At 37.8% G+C, this 16,796-nt stretch overlaps 1 protein-coding gene across 2 annotated transcripts in view; it reads left to right on the plus strand.

The window, feature by feature from the left end:
* Positions 1-16,796, plus strand: part of LOC121319547 (netrin receptor UNC5C-like) — a 296,899-nt gene that overhangs the window by 240,271 nt on the left and 39,832 nt on the right. For both annotated transcript variants that reach the window (XM_041257112.1, XM_041257122.1), the window contains 2 exons: positions 11,617-11,808; positions 15,695-16,039. In XM_041257112.1, the coding sequence (XP_041113046.1) occupies positions 11,617-11,808; positions 15,695-16,039 (537 nt within the window). The remainder of the gene's footprint in view (positions 1-11,616; positions 11,809-15,694; positions 16,040-16,796) is intronic.

A 16,796-nucleotide genomic window follows, 5' to 3' on the forward strand; every position in this document is an offset into this window, starting at 1 on the left:
CAAACGAGAAGAGGCCATTCGGCCCATCTTGCTCGTTTGGTTGTTAGTAGCTTATTGATCCCAAAATCTCATCAAGCAGCTTCTTGAAGGATCCCAGGGTGTCAGCTTCAACAACATTACTGGGGAGTTGATTCCAGACCCTCACAATTCTCTGTGTAAAAAAGTGTCTCCTATTTTCTGTTCTGAATGCCCCTTTTTCTAAACTCCATTTGTGACCCCTGGTCCTTGTTTCTTTTTTCAGGCTGAAAAAGTCCCTTGGGTCGACACTGTCAATACCTTTTAGAATTTTGAATGCTTGAATTAGGTCGCCACGTAGTCTTCTTTGTTCAAGACTGAACAGATTCAATTCTTTTAGCCTGTCTGCATATGACATGCCTTTTAAGCCCGGAATAATTCTGGTCGCTCTTCTTTGCACTCTTTCTAGAGCAGCAATATTTTTTTTATAGCGAGGTGACCAGAACTGCACACAATATTCAAGATGAGGTCTTACAAGTGCATTGTACAGTTTTAACATTACTTCCCTTGATTTAAATTCAACACTTTTCACAATGTATCCGAGCATCTTGTTAGCCTTTTTTATAGCTTCCCCACATTGCCTAGATGAAGACATTTCTGAGTCAACAAAAACTCCTAGGTCTTTTTCATAGATTCCTTCTCCAATTTCAATATCTCCCATATGATATTTATAATGTACATTTTTATTTCCTGCGTGCAGTACCTTACACTTTTCTCTATTAAATGTCATTTGCCATGTATCTGCCCAGTTCTGAATCTTGTCTAGATCATTTTGAATGACCTTTGCTGCTGCAACAGTGTTTGCCACTCCTCCTACTTTTGTGTCGTCTGCAAATTTAACAAGTTTGCTTACTATACCAGAATCTAAATCATTAATGTAGATTAGGAATAGCAGAGGACCTAATACTGATCCCTGTGGTACACCGCTGGTTACCACACTCCATTCTGAGGTTTTTCCTCTAATCAGTACTTTCTGTTTTCTACATGTTAACCACTCCCTAATCCATGTACATGTGTTTCCTTGAATCCCAACTGCGTTCAGTTTGAGAATTAATCTTTTGTGCGGGACTTTGTCAAAAGCTTTCTGGAAATCTAAATAAACCATGTCATATGCTTTGCAATTATCCATTATCGATGTTGCATCCTCAAAAAAATCAAGCAAGTTAGTTAGGCACGATCTCCCTTTCCTAAAACCATGTTGACTGTCTCCCAGTACCCTGTTACCATATAGGTAATTTTCCATTTTGGATCTTATTATAGTTTCCATAAGTTTACATATAATAGAAGTCAGGCTTACTGGTCTGTAGTTACCTGGTTCAGTTTTGTTTCCCTTTTTGTGGATCGGTATTACGTTTGCAATTTTCCAGTCTGTCGGTACCACCCCTGTGTCAAGAGACTGCTGCATGATCTTGGTTAGCGGTTTGTAAATAACTTCTTTCATTTCTTTGAGTACTATTGGGAGGATCTCATCCGGCCCAGGGGATTTGTTTATTTTAAGAGCTCCTAGTCCCTTTAACACTTCTGCCTCAGTTATGCTAAAGTTATTTAAAACTGGATAGGAACTGGATGACATGTGGGGCATGTTGTCAGTATCTTCCTTTGTAAAAACTTGTGAAAAGTAATCATTTAACATATTTGCTATTTTTTTTTCTTCCTCTATGATTTTGCCATTTGTATCTCTTAAACATTTAATCTCCTCTTTGAATGTTCTCTTGCTGTTGTAATATTGGAAAAACATTTTGGAATTGGTTTTAGCTCCCTTAGCAATGTTCATTTCTATTTCTCTCTTGGCCTTTCTAACTTCCTTTTTGACTTGCATTTGCAGTTCTGTGTACTCTTTCTGTGTACTTTCTTTTTGGTCCTTTTTTAATGCTCTGTAAAGTGCCTTTTTTTCGCTGAATATATTTTTTTTAATTGATCTATTAAACCATTTTGGCAATTTAGTTTTACATTTAGATTTGTCTACTTTAGGGATGTAATTGTTTTGCGCCTCTAGTACTACGTTTTTGAAGAACAACCATCCTTCTTCTGTGGGTGTTTTCTCTATTTTACTCCAATCTACTTCTGTTAGTCTCTGTTTCATGCCTTCATAGTTTGCTTTTCTAAAATTGTAAACCTTAGCTTTAGTCTTTACTTTTGAGGATTTAAAAAACACTTCAAATGAGACCATGTTGTGGTCTGAGTTTGCCAGTGGTTCTCTGACCTCTGTTTTAGTTATTCTATCTTCGTTATTTGAAAAGACTAAATCATGGCATGCCTCCCCTCTAGTGGGTGCCTTCACAAATTGTGTTAGGAAGCAGTCATTTGTCATTTCCACCATTTCTATTTCATCCTTCGCGCTACCCACCGGGTTTTCCCATTTTATTTGGGGGAAGTTGAAATCCCCCATTAGTATGGCTTCTCCTTTGCTACACACATTTCTAATGTCATTGTATAACAGATTATTGTGCTCACCGTCTGAATCTGGCGGTCTATAGCATGCTCCTATTATTATGCCTTTTGAATTTTTGTCTGTTATTCTGACCCATATTGATTCGGTTTTATTTTCTTTGTCCAGGTTTAACACCTGGGCTTCAAGACTGTTTCTTATGTATAGCGCTACCCCTCCTCCTCTTCTGTCCTGCCTGTCTTTCCTATACAGTGTATACCCACAAATATTATATTCGTCCCCATCACTCTCAGATAACCACGTTTCTGTAACACCTATCACATCACACATGTCGGATGATTTCCTGCTGAAACTTGTTAACCGAATGCCTCGTGTTTGTGAGGCTCTTACTATGGCAAAGGGTGGCTATTTTGAGGAATCCAAGATTTAGAGAGAATTTTCAATTTTCTTGAACGTTGCTTTGATACTCCTTGTGTTTTGTTTTGTTTATTGTAACATGTGTTTCATTTTCAAGTATTTACAGAAACGTACACGACGTAAAACATTGTCAATTATGAAAAAAAAACCTTGTTTCCAGCAAGTGTACTCAAACTTTTGACTGGTACTGTGTGTGTGTGTATATATATATAGTTAGAGATAAAGTAATACAAATGCATAGATTAGGGAAAGGGTACAAAATAATATCCAAGTGTTTGGATATCCCAGTGAGCACAGTTGGATCAATAATCAGGAAGTGGAAGCTGCATCACACCACCCAGGCACTGCCAAGAAAAGGCTGTCCCTCAAAACTCAACGCTCAAACAAGAGACTTGTGAGAGAAGCCACAGAGAGGCCAACAATCACTTTGAAGGAGCTACAAAGTTCAGTGGCTGGGAGTGGAGTAATGGTGCACCAGTCAACCATATCAAGAGCTCTGCATAACACTGGCCTGTATGGGAGGGTGGCAAGAAAGAAGCCGTTACTCAAAAAGTACCATCTGAAAGCACATCTGGAGTTTGCTAGAAAGCATGAGAGTGACCCAGCTGCGATGTGGGAAAAGGTTTTGTGGTCAGATGAGACCAAGATAGAGCTTTTTGGCCAAAACTCAAAGCGCTATGTGTGGCGCAAATCTAATACTGCCCATGCCTCAAGACACACCATCCCTACAGTGAAGTATGGTGGTGGCAGCATCATGCTGTGGGGATGCTTCTCATCAGCAGGGACTGGGCATCTGGTTACAATTGATGGAGCAAAATATAGGAAAATACTGCAAGAGAATCTGCTTCAGTCCGCTAAAAAACTGAAGCTTCGGAGGAAATTCACCTTTCAGCAGGGCAATGGTCCCAAGCACAAGGCCAAAGCAACATTGGAGTGGCTCAAGAACAAAAAAGGTGAATGTCCTACAGTGGCCCAGTCAAAGTTCTGATCTCAATAACATTAAGAATCTGTGGCACTATTTGAACGTTCCCCATCTCTGGCCCACAGCAGGTCAACAACCAGTGGGAGGTCATCCCCGCTCCACTCCGGGTCCGACACCCAGTCCAGCATCTCCTCAGATGACGGGAAAGGCTGCGTTTCCTCCCTCCTTGGCTCTAGTTCCTCCTCCTCCTGCAGGAGTTGCTGCCGCTTTCCTCTCCTGCTTCTCCCCATTTCTTTATTTATTTTATTTTATTTATTTATTTATTTTTTAAACAACAAATTGCGGTTCCTGTTCTGGTCTCCGAATGGAGGCGTGGGTTCAAATCCCACCACATGTCACAAAGACAGCCGGTGTGGGTGGAGTCAGACCAGAGCCAGGAAATAAGCAACAGAGAGGTGTGGTTTGGTGGAGCTGAGCGAATGCTTTCGTTCAGCATTTAATAAACAGAATAGAAAATAAAAAGGTTGTACAAACAAACACAAACACAGGACACGGCACACGTCGCCAAAACAAAAAGACAAACAAAACGGACTAGACAGACAAACACGGTGAGCCTCTATTTAATGATTACTTTTGTTATTATTTCTACCTCTGTCTCCTATCCCGTTCTCCACTCACCGTACACCCAACCGCGAGAAAACATGCTGCTTTTATGTAGCTGTACCAAGACTCGACTGCTAATGGGGAAAAAATAGCTAAAAATCTAAATATACCACTTACCACTATTAGGGCAATATTTAAGACGTTCAAAACCAGTGGAATAGTGGTAAATCTGCCTGGTAGAGGACGCAAATGCATGTTTCCCCCATGCACAGTGAGGAAGATGATTTGGGGTTCAGGAGGCAAAGAAGAATCCAAGGGCCACAGTTGGAGAATTACAGAACTTGGCTGCATCTTGGGGTCACCAAGTCTCCAAATCTATAATTAGACGCCACCTCCATGCCAATAGCCTATTTGGAAGAGTTTCCAGAAAAAAGGACTTTATTGAGAGCAACCAACAAATTTAAGCACCTGGAGTTTTCTAAACGGCATTGGCACTTGGATTTTAACCAGGTGCTATGGTCAGATGAGACGAAAATAGAGCTCTTTTGCCACGCACACCAGAGGTGGGTTTGGCGCCGAAAGAAGAATGCGTATGCAGAAAAGAACCTCATACCTACTGTAACATATGGTGGTGGATCTTTGATATTATGGGGTTGTTTTGCTTTGACTGGTCCTGGGGTCCTTGTTAGGTCAACGGCATCATGAACGTTACCAATTACCAGGACATTTTAGCCAAAAACCTGGTTGCCTCTTCCAGGAGGCTGAAAATTGGCGGCAAGTCGTTCTTCCAGCAAGACAATGACCTCAAGCACACATCAAAATCCACAAAGAAATGGTTAATTGACCACAGAATCAACATTTTGCAATGGCCATCTCGAATCCCATTGAAAACCTATGGTTTGAACTGAAGAGGGCAGTCCATAAGCACAGACCAAAGGATATCAAGGATCTGGAAAGATTCAGTACGGAGGAATGGTCTAAGGTCCCTTACAATGTGTTCTCCAATCTCATAAAAAATTATAGAAAAAGGCTCAGTGCATTTAACCTTGCAAAGGGAGGGTACACAAAGTACTGAAAACAAGGGTGCCAATAATTGTGACACATAATTTGGAATGCATCCATTTTTAAATCATTGTAAGATTATCAGTTATCATGAATAAAAATATATAACTATATATTAATAAACAGTTATGTCAATGACAAGTGTGTATCAAAATATTTATGTATGTTTGACTTGATTTTGTTTTACTAAGGTCTAAAATCGCAACACAACGAAACATGCCATATTAAAAAATATCATAATTTCTTAAAATATAAAACCAAACGAAATAAGATTTTTTTATTTTTATTTTAACATTAGTATTGATTACAAACAGCACACAAACACCCATAAAAACGTTTATTTAGATTTCCAGAAAGCTTTTGACAAAGTTCTGCATAAAAGATTAATTCTCAAACTGAACGCAGTTGGGATTCAAGGAAACACGTGTACATGGATTAGGGAGTGGTTAACATGTAGAAAACAGAAAGTACTGATTAGAGGAGAAACCTCAGAATGAAGCGAGATAACCAGTGGAGTACCACAGGGATCATCAGTATTAGGTCCTCTGCTATTCCTAATCTACATTAATGATTTAGATTCTGGTATAGTAAGTAAACATGTTAAATTTGCAGACGACACAAAAATAGGAGGAATGGCAAACACTGTTGTAGCAGCAAAGGTCATTCAAAATGATTTAGACAAGATTTAGAACTGGGTAGACACACAGCAAATGACATTTAATAAAGAAAAGTGTAAGGTACTGCACGCAGGAAATAAAAATGTGCATTATGAATATCATATGGGAGATACTGAAATTGAAGAAGGAATCTATGAAAAAGACCTAGGTGTTTTTGTTGACTCAGAAATGTTTTCATCTAGACAATGTGGGGAAGCTATAAAAAAAGGCCAACAAGATGCTCGGATATATTATGAAAGGTGTTGAATTTAAATCAAGGGAAGTAATGTTAAAACTGTACAATGCATTAGTAAGATCTCATCTTTAATATTGTGTTCAGTTCTGGTCACCTCGCTACAAAAAGGATATTGCTGCTCTAGAAAGAGTGCAAAGAAGAGTGACCAGAATTATTCTGGGTTTAAAAGGCATGTCATATGCAGACAGGCTAAAAGAATTGAATCTATTCAGTCTTGAACAAAGAAGACTATGCGGCGACCTAATTCAAGCATTCAAAATTCTAAAAGGTATGGACAATGTCGATCCAAGGGACTTTTTCGACCTGAAAAAAAAGAAACAAGGACCAGGGGTCACAAATGGAGATTAGACAAAGGGGCATTCAGAACAGAAAATAGGAGGCTTTTTTACACAGATAATTGTGAGGGTCTGGAACCAACTCCTCAGTAATGTTGTTGAAACTGACACCCTGGGATCCTTCAAGAAGATGCTTGATGAGATTCTGGGATCAAGAAGTTACTAACAACCAAACGAGCAAGATGGGCCAAATGGCCTCCTCTCATTTGTAAACTTTCTTATGTTCTTAATAATGATTGGTCAGCTGAAAACCAGGGCAGATCTTTGACTTTCACCTTGGTTAAACTCCAAATTATGTCCCGCCTCTGCTCACTTATGATTGGACTGCCACAGAGAAAATTCAGATCTTTTATTGGTTGATTTTATTTTATATACAAAAATTAAAATTGTGCACAATTAAATTGCAAAAAATAACAAACTGTTTAGTTGACTAATTGGTCCGATTAATCTAGTAATCAGAGCAGCCCTAATATATATATATATATATATATATAGTTGATATATATATATATCTATATATAAGAAGTTTCAGCGCTTACGCACATTTTAATTCAAAATACAAAACAAACAAACAAAACCCTAACTCCCTTGGAACACTAACTAAACATATGCAGGTCCCTGACTAACACGCAGGACAGTTAAGCTGTTTACCTGACATAAAACACGAAAACAAAACACTAACACACTCTTCTTAAAAAAAAAAAAAAAAGCGTAGGTTTTAAACAGATCTTACGACTTCCAGTTGGGCTCTACAATCCACAGCAGCAACCCAGAACAAACTGGCTGCACTTTTTAAATACCCTGCACCTAGTTCTAACTTACAATTACCTCCCGGTGCGGGGGATAATTAACAAAACAATTAACAATTAAATTAAACAATACGTGCATTTGCACATGTTTTTAGGCAGGGAGGAATCTGACCCTCCCCCTGCCACCTTATATATATATATTGCGAGGAACAGTAGTTCTTTGCACCAAGTTATATCAGTGAAGTACGGGAACTGCCAGAGAGTATATATACAGCAAGGTTAGTTTACATGTTTTCAGAGTTTTGGCACAGCAAAAGTAAATCAGCCAATGTAGAAAAAAGTCAATATCTGTCATGCAGTAAGGGAAATAAATCGCCAAAGTAAGGTAACTATGTCCTCCTCCTTCTTTTTCTCCTTTTTTTTGCAGATTTTTTTGCAGACACTAGGCACTTTTATCCACGCATATGTATATTAGAGTATATCCAAGTTTAATGACAATTAACTTGTTTTGTCAACATGGAAATATACTAGGGAATGCACTTATTGAGACATCTATATCATTTACATTAAATTATTTATTTCTGTTTTAAAATGCCTGCAAAAAAAATATATATTTTTATATAAATATAAAAAAAAAAGGTCTGGCATGCGTGGGAGTTGCTGAAACTATAACCTTCAGATATAGTTTTTCAAATCATCATCATATCTTTATCTCTGAAAAATGTTGGTTTCCTGTCAGTCTAGCGCTCATTGAGGTCCCTATTGGTGCAAGGAAGTATGGTTTCCTCTTGATACTGGTTGATGAGGGTAACGCTATTTGCAGTCCAAAAAGGAACGCCTATATATTTGGCAAAAATAAAACATAAATAAATAAATGCATTAGTGAATATTGAAATAAATGAATACATAAATCAATACATAGACTTTTCTTTCTTTCTTTATCTATCTTGATATTTATTTATTTATTTTTCAGTATCTATATACACTGCCATATAATACTATATGAAATGAAAATAAGTACTCAACCGTTCTTGTTCAATTGTATATTAGTGAAGATTTTTGTACATAAAGGTCGTCATGCTTTCATATATTTTTACTTTCAAATTAAAAAATATGTTTTAACGACCCGGACAATTGCTTTGTTGCCGGACTTGTTGTCTGTTCAGTTTGTCTCCTCTGTCTTTTATGTTACATGTATTGCAATGGGAACAGGTCACGTCGTTACTTAGCATGGGAAGAGGAGTGAGTGAATGAGTGGGGAGAATGTATGTTGCTGTTTTCGGGGATTGCAGAGCGTGACTGGTTGACGAGCCAGACAGTGGCGGGAAACGACGGGAGGTTATATAATATAAGGGGGTGCATGAGCCTGGGGACTGGAGACAGTCCAGCACTGAACTTGAATTAGAAACTGTGGGTGTGACTGAGCAAGCGTGTGAGCTGTGACCGGAGAGAATATGCAGTGAAAGTTAAAAAGTAGGGTACATTTAATTTTGTAATTTCTAAATATTGTGTATATAAATCGGTGAATGAGTATTATGTAATTCAGCACTGTCTCCTGAGTACTAAATCCTAAACATGAAAAAATATTGTCAGTATCAGTACTCGAGTTCCTCCCCAAAAAATGTGCCGGCACACGCTTATAGGATTTGTACATTGCAGTTAAAAATGAACTCAAGGAGGGGTTACATTAGAAGGCCGTGTTCCTCTGAACAGCTGGTGGAATATAGTAATACTTCATAGTAATGTAGTTTTACAAAACAGCAATACATGTGCATACAATGCACTAAAGGTTTATTTAAAAATCTGTTTTTCTGATAGCCGCAAACCTGAGGATTTCCACTGTATAAAACGTTACTCTGCAAAAGACTATCGGCGTTTGGTACTGAAAAGGTGATATACAAGTACTTTAAATGTAGACCTGATTCATACAAGTGAAACACTGTTTTTTATTTGTAAGTACATACAATATCAGTTAATGCTTTCATTTTTTTTTAAACGGTTTTTTTTTTTTAAAACTGTAAATTGAAACAGTCTTGAATTAACGAAAGTAAAAAAAATTTGCAAAAAAAAATTTGTTTGACAGAAGTTTCAATACTGTTCTCAGAACAGAGGCTGTATTTCATAGCGTTGGTCTTACAGTTAAGGTATGCAACAGTGTGGAAAATACGAAAACAACAACACACATAGTAAAAGGGTTTTGTGAAAATGGAAATAAGTGATATACTGTATCATGTCTTTTCAACAGCTTGTACAGAACTAGAGTTCCACCTGTAATGTGTAGCTTACATTTGGACATTAATAAATTCAATTTACTATTTTAACTGTCTTATCTCTTCATACAACTAAAAACGTTTTACTGAATTTAAAAAAAAAAAAAAAAAAAACAACAAAAAACGTTTTTACTGAATGAAAAAAAAAAAAAAAAAAAAAAAAAAAAAAAAAACTGGTATACAGTACTAAAATTGACGATTAATACAATATGTAAAGATCCGTGTAAAATCAGCACCCACTACGTACACTCTTCCCACAGTTGTAAAACGTAATTAATATGTTAAGCTTTGTGGTTTGGGCATTGTTAATTTGTAATTTCTAATATTGTGTATATAGAAAGCATATGTGGAAGCGACTGGCAGTGTAAATCACAGTCAGCACATACTAGCATAGAAACAAAAATCATATCCCTCTTCCCACAGTATATAATGAGTAAAAGTTAAATACATTAATGTTTTCTTTTTTATATTTGCTTTTGTAATTTCTAAATATTGTGTATATAAATCGGTGGTCACAAACCCAAAATAAATGTTACTTTTCTTAACTTTAATATATGGCAAGACTAGTGTTTCAAACATGTATTAACTAAAAATAAAAGGCCTTTGTGAATTTGTATAACAAACATGCACATAAAGTAGACTGTATATACTGTAACAGTTACACCCCTGCTGGTTTTATGTATTTATTGTTAATAAATACAGTATTGTACACTTATGTGGCACAATAAAAGCAGATCAAACTTGCATAAAAAACACAAGCCAAGTTAGTAGAAACAATTGGGGCAAACTTCAACCCCACCGCTTTTACAGTTGTGCTTGCTTGGTGCTGGCCAAGGTTGCCCCAATGGTTTCTTCAAACTTGCTTGTGTTTTTCATAGCTCCACTTTAAATGGCTGGGCATTTTTGATAACTTGCCGTTTCTTCACATTTCCAATGTGTTTTTTTTGTTTTATATATACTATATCTATATATATATATACAGATATATATATATATATATATATATATATATATATATATATATATATATATATATATATATATATATATATATATATATATATATATATATATATATATATATATATATATATATATATATATATATATATATATATATATATATATATATATATATATATATAGGAGACAAGGTCATTCAGTTTATTTTTTGCTAACATAAATCCAGGTGACCTTTTAAATGTATGTTTCCTCATCAAACTATTTTAAAATGCTGCCAAACATCTCAGTCACTTTGACGCCAACATGCTGAATAAATAAATATTCTTATATATATATATATTTATATCATATATATTATGATATATTTGCAATTTTGAAAACCATGAGCTGCAGTTCTGCTCAGACCTAATTTGCCCCTTACAGCTGACGACTGCGACAATGAGGGTATCAGGAAAATAATAAATGCTAGTTTAATGTCTCAATATATTATTTCAACGTTATATACAATACATTGGTATGAGTGAAGCAATAAAACTGTATTTATGTTATTTGTCAAAGTTGAAAAAAATAATATTACTGATACAACAAGTGGGTAATAATGGTATGTCGCATACCCTTGGCTGCATAAATGCAGTTCGTTTTTTTGGTTTTAAACTTAACCTAAAAACCGAATGGACATCAAAGCAACTGAAAGAGTAAAAAACTGAACAAATCATAACCAACTTGCATCTCTGTTCTATAACCACAATGTATCAATATTTGTGCGTTAATGACCAGATATGTTCTTGCCATAGGCACAACAAATTTTGACCCAAATCAGTCATATTTATTACATTAGTATACATCTACAGTATAGTCATAGACCCCTACCCAGTTCTGATCAACATTCTTAATTAGCAGATGGTTACCTGTTTAATGACCAATACATTTAAAGTGGTACTGGGTTTTTGTAATTGGTTTAATCTCTTTTTCTCATTAGCTGCTCCAGGTACTGATGATGTGGCTCTATATGTTGGCATCAGCATCGCTGTGATTGTGTGCCTGGTTATTTCTGTGATTGTGGCTCTGTTTGTGTACCGCAAAAACCACCATGACTTTGAATCGGACATCATTGACTCTTCAGCTTTGAATGGTGGCTTCCAATCTGTCAACATCAAGACTGCCAGACAAGGTAAACTAAAATACAGCTTTCTTTAAAAATAACTCAATGAGTGGTCAATAAGAAAAGCAGGGTTAGTAATTCAAACATTTATGTCACCCATTGTTCTTTTGATTGATTCATTCTATGAATCCTCTTACTAAAAGTGGCTGTGTGGCTTTGAAGAGAATGGGAGTGTGTGGCAGATATATTGCTGATTAATGAATCCACAGTTAGCTACTAATCCACAGAAAACTATTGATTGCGCAACGAAACCAGTCAGAACAATTCAAAAGAAAAGTGAGTACCATTTAATTATGCAACAATCATTTCAACAATTAGTTAATTATAGTATTACACATTCCAAATGTAACACATTTTACATTTGAAAAAGGCAAAAACGGCACTTGAAACAGTGAATTATTTTACAGATTCAACACTTTGTTCTATATCCCTTATGTAAAGCAAATGAAATATAATTGTTGAATTGGAGATATTATGGTACATGAAGAGATTAGCTTTTAGATCTTCATAATAAGTTATTGTTGACTTCAACTCCCAAGAATCAAAGACATTGTGCACCAATATGGCCCAAATCACTTATAACATCACTATAATCACTATAACATAGAATATCCCTTTTGTGACAAATAACTACCAAGCTCCACTGAGCCAGAAGCAACTAATTGGCGTGTGTACACAATTATGCGGTTTCATAAATATTGAGAACTGGAAACAGTGGTACATTCTTGTTTACTGTGTATGAAGTGCTAGCACAGAAAGAAAAGCTAATTAAAAGGAAAATATTTTCTAAACATCTCCATATGACACCGGAATGCAATTACATTAGGATTAGAATGTCAGATGGGAACACAGAGTTAATACTCTATCAAGCTTGTATGTTCTTCTTTTAGTAAGTGCCATTTAAACAAGAAATGTATATTTTATTTTTTTCCTTAACCCCATTTTGCCTCTAGGAACATAAACATATATATAAATAAATACATTTGTTTCCCTGAATACCACACAAAATGTACGTAAATAATACCTGGGCTTTATACTTCTAAGACTGCATTAGAATCAATTTCACATGACATTGTGTAATTATTATTTCTGTGCCCATACATACTGCTTTAATTAATTTCCATCTTTGTGAAAATGCTTGAGGGCTACCAGACAACTGTATAACTTGAATAGAAGCAATATTGAATATTTCAAGGAAACAAATTACCTAAAATTGAAAAGCAAAGTGTGCAATTTGTACTATACATGCTGAGCAAATCTAATTGGAAACCCAATGGCTAAATGACTGGAATGATTGATGGATTTGGTACCTGCAGGGCCAGCCATTTTCATTGCATTTAGCTGCTTTCTTATCCTGATTTCCATTACACAAGAGTAGGTGTTAAAACTTCATGGTGACATTGTACTCAGCTCTCGCCAAGATAAGCACCAAGTAAGACATAGATTATTTTACTGTAAACTAATGTGATCCATCTGCATTTCCTTCCATCTGATGATGTAGATATCCTTCTGCCTAATGTTGATGGCTGAAGTGTAGTACTAGCTCCAGGGATCAGCCAATTTTGCCTCCCTGGTGCATCAGCACACACAACAGCAGCAATGCTGGCTCCAGGGATCAACCACAGTGTGGCCTCCCTAGCGCATCAGCATGACAACCGCCTGGACTGAGCTGAGTAGTGTACTTCTCTGGGGTCTTCAAGTGGGCACCTTCAATCCCTGGTGTTTTGTCCACTAGTGCACAACACCTTACGAGGGCTCGACAGTGACTCTGGCGTCCCAGTATCGCCCCCCTCCACCCCCCACTCAGCTAAGCCCAGCTTACTTACCTTACTTTCCATCGATGTAGCTTTATTTCTACTATGCTTGAGATCCCCAACCACTATCTTTTTGTCTCTACCAGAGCCAGTTGCTGCTTCAGATAATTCTTCACTATGGGTCGCAACTCTTGACCATTGAATTCGATGTCTCTGAGAAACTGGGCTGTGGAGTATGCCATAAATCCTCGACAACCCACCTCCACAGGGTAAACCTGGACTCTCCATCCTCGCTGTTCTGCTTCAGCAGCTAGTTGAGCGTACCAAAGTTTCTTCCTTTCATACACCTCATCCACAGCATCCTCCCATGGCACGGTTAACTCCACCAGGTGAACAAGGCATGCTGATCCAAACAATATCAGGTTGAAGGTTAGTGGTGGCAATCTCAGGTGGGAAACTAAGCCATTGTCCAACATCTTCCAGTCTCTAGCAGCTTCCAGTTGTCCTAGATGAGTTTTGGTTTTAATACTTTTTCTTGCGGGTTGCTCCCCTGGAAGGAGGACTGTTGTTCTCTGTGCGTCATATTGCTGGAATTGGTGGCAAGTTATTGGTCAGGTTACGCTTGTCTTCCAATGCTAAGGCCAAACATCACAGCACCTGGTCATGGCACCAAGTAAACCATTCTTGGCTAAGACCCACCTCACATCCTGTCAAAATATATCAATGTAGCTGCAGATGAACACAAAGGCCACCATGGATCCCCTCCTACCCACAGATTAAGGTTCTATGGTGATGGGAGAATATCATATGTTGACCTGATGAGGAAACTGATCCTGTTCTGTTCTAGTGACATAGATCTAAGCACTCTCCTGCTGCCGTCTAGACTTTACAAGAATAGTTTGTACTTTCTCCTTTCTTTTCAACCCCAAACCTCTCGCTTCCATATGCGTAGATGGTATCCCCAAACGTATCCAGCTTCTTTTCGACTGTCCCACATAACCCTTTCCAACGCAAAACAGTGATCTGTATTTACCGTGTCCCACACTGTTTTTTCAGAAGCTCTTGGCCATTTAACTCCAGACTTGTGCCCGTTGAGGTTCTTTTCTCTCTTACACTGGTTTATCTGACCAGGTTCACAAGGATCATTAGGTTCATCACTAGTTGTGTTTATGCAAGTCCTCCTCTCATCTGTGACAGAGGTGCTGATATCCTGCAAACTGTGATTTGCTTCCTGTCGCTGGATTTCATTAGACTGGCTTGACTGACTTCATAAAAAGTACTGATCAATGCGAGGCTCTTGTCCCTTCTCCGTCAAGCATTTCATCCTCCCTTGATAATCTTCAAACCCCTAACCGTTGTCACTTTACTCCAGCAACAGACACAAGCCTGGAGCTCCATGTCTTTGCTAATTGCAGCCTATTTTGCCTCCCTGGCGCATCAGCACACACAACGGCTGCAATTCTGGCTCCAGGGATCAACCACAGTGCGGCGCCCCCTAGAGCATCAGCATGACAACTGTCTGGACTGAGCTGAGTAGGGTACTTCTCTGGGGTCTTCAAGTGGGCACCTTCCATCCTTGGTGTTCCGTCGACTAGCCCACGACACTTTAAGAGGGGTCGACAGTAACTTTGGCTTCCAGGCATCACCACCCTCCGTCCACCACTCAGCTAAGCCCAGCTTACTTACCTTCATTTCCATCGACGTTGCTTATTTCTACTGTGCTTGAGGTCCTCAACCAAAATCTTTTCATCTCATCCAGAGCAAGTAGCTGCACCTCTCTGCTGCTTCAGAAGTTCCAGTACTACATAACTATTTATAAAAATAGATTGAATATAACATTATTGCTGGGGATGCTACTCAAAGGCATGTAATTGCTTCAACAGCAGCATACAATGTGCCGACCCTTTACTGGCCAATTAATGACAAACTAGAATGGTTATCAGTCCCTAGGGCGAAGTGAAGTACACTTAGCAATCAAGCCAGTCATTAACTGATATTGACAGCATACACCCTTTTTTGTTTTCTTCCATACAATAAATATAGGGATAATAGTTGTTTTTCTTTTTGACTAGGCAGTTTTGATAAAGATAAAATGGGTTTCATGCAGAGCACTTTATGGTATTTGTTCATTTCTGTTGCAGATCTACTGACTGCCCCTCCAGATCTCACATCAGCAGCCGCCATGTACAGAGGCCCTGTCTATGCTCTGCATGATGTCTCTGATAAGATACCAATGACCAGCTCTCCACTCCTAGACCCCCTGCCCAACCTGAAGATCAAGGTGTACAACTCCTCAGGAATGGTCACTCCACAAGACGACTTGTCTGACTTTGCCTCCAAGCTATCTCCACAGGTCTCCCAGGCATTGGTAGATAATGAAACCATGAACCTGAGGAACATGAGCTATGCTCAGCAAAGGGACCCATCCTGCACCGCATTCGGTTCCTTCAGCTCTCTGGGTGGCCACCTGATAGTCCCCAATTCAGGTCAGTGCTGCTACTTCCACAAAAAGCAGAAATGTATTCTTTCAGTAGAATTAATTTTAATAGAACCAGTGGAAAGCTCAGCAGGGTTATGATTTGTATGTTGTGGTTTAGTTTCAGCAGCATCCCTTATATAAATTAGGACACAATGTCGTAATTGAAAACAAGACACATACGTTAACATTACAGCACTCTATTAATCTGTTAAATGTGGCTAACTTTATCAAATTAAATGCAGTGATTCAATAACAAAAAAAGATAGAAACAGCAAAAATGTACTTGCCAAGCTAGATTAGAGCACCAGATAAATTTACTGTGGACAAGGACAGAGTTACCAGTTTTAAGGCGTTCCATTCCCCCTTAATGCCATTATATTTGCTTATTGAGGTGGAACACGTACATCTCGGACTCTTCACCAGCACCGCTTTAGATGAGGCAGAACTGCATTTATAACAAACAAAAAATGTATTGTGCCTGAAAAACACAAGCCAAGTTAGTCGAAACAATTGGGGCAACCTTGATCCCCACCAATTTTACAGTTGTGCCTATTTGTTTTGTGCTGGGCAAGGTTGTCCCAATGGTTTCTTGAAATTTGGTTTGTGTTTTTGATATCTCCACTTTAAATGGCTGGGCACTTTTGATAACTTGGCATTTTTTCACATTTCTAATGTGTTTTTGTTTCAGATATGTAAACACATATAAAATGTTGGTAAAACTTGGTCTGGACATACTTCAACAGAGTATAAGTATGTGAGGGTAT

This window comes from Polyodon spathula, chromosome 1 (genome assembly GCF_017654505.1).
Source record: "Polyodon spathula isolate WHYD16114869_AA chromosome 1, ASM1765450v1, whole genome shotgun sequence".
NCBI lineage: Eukaryota > Metazoa > Chordata > Actinopteri > Acipenseriformes > Polyodontidae > Polyodon > Polyodon spathula.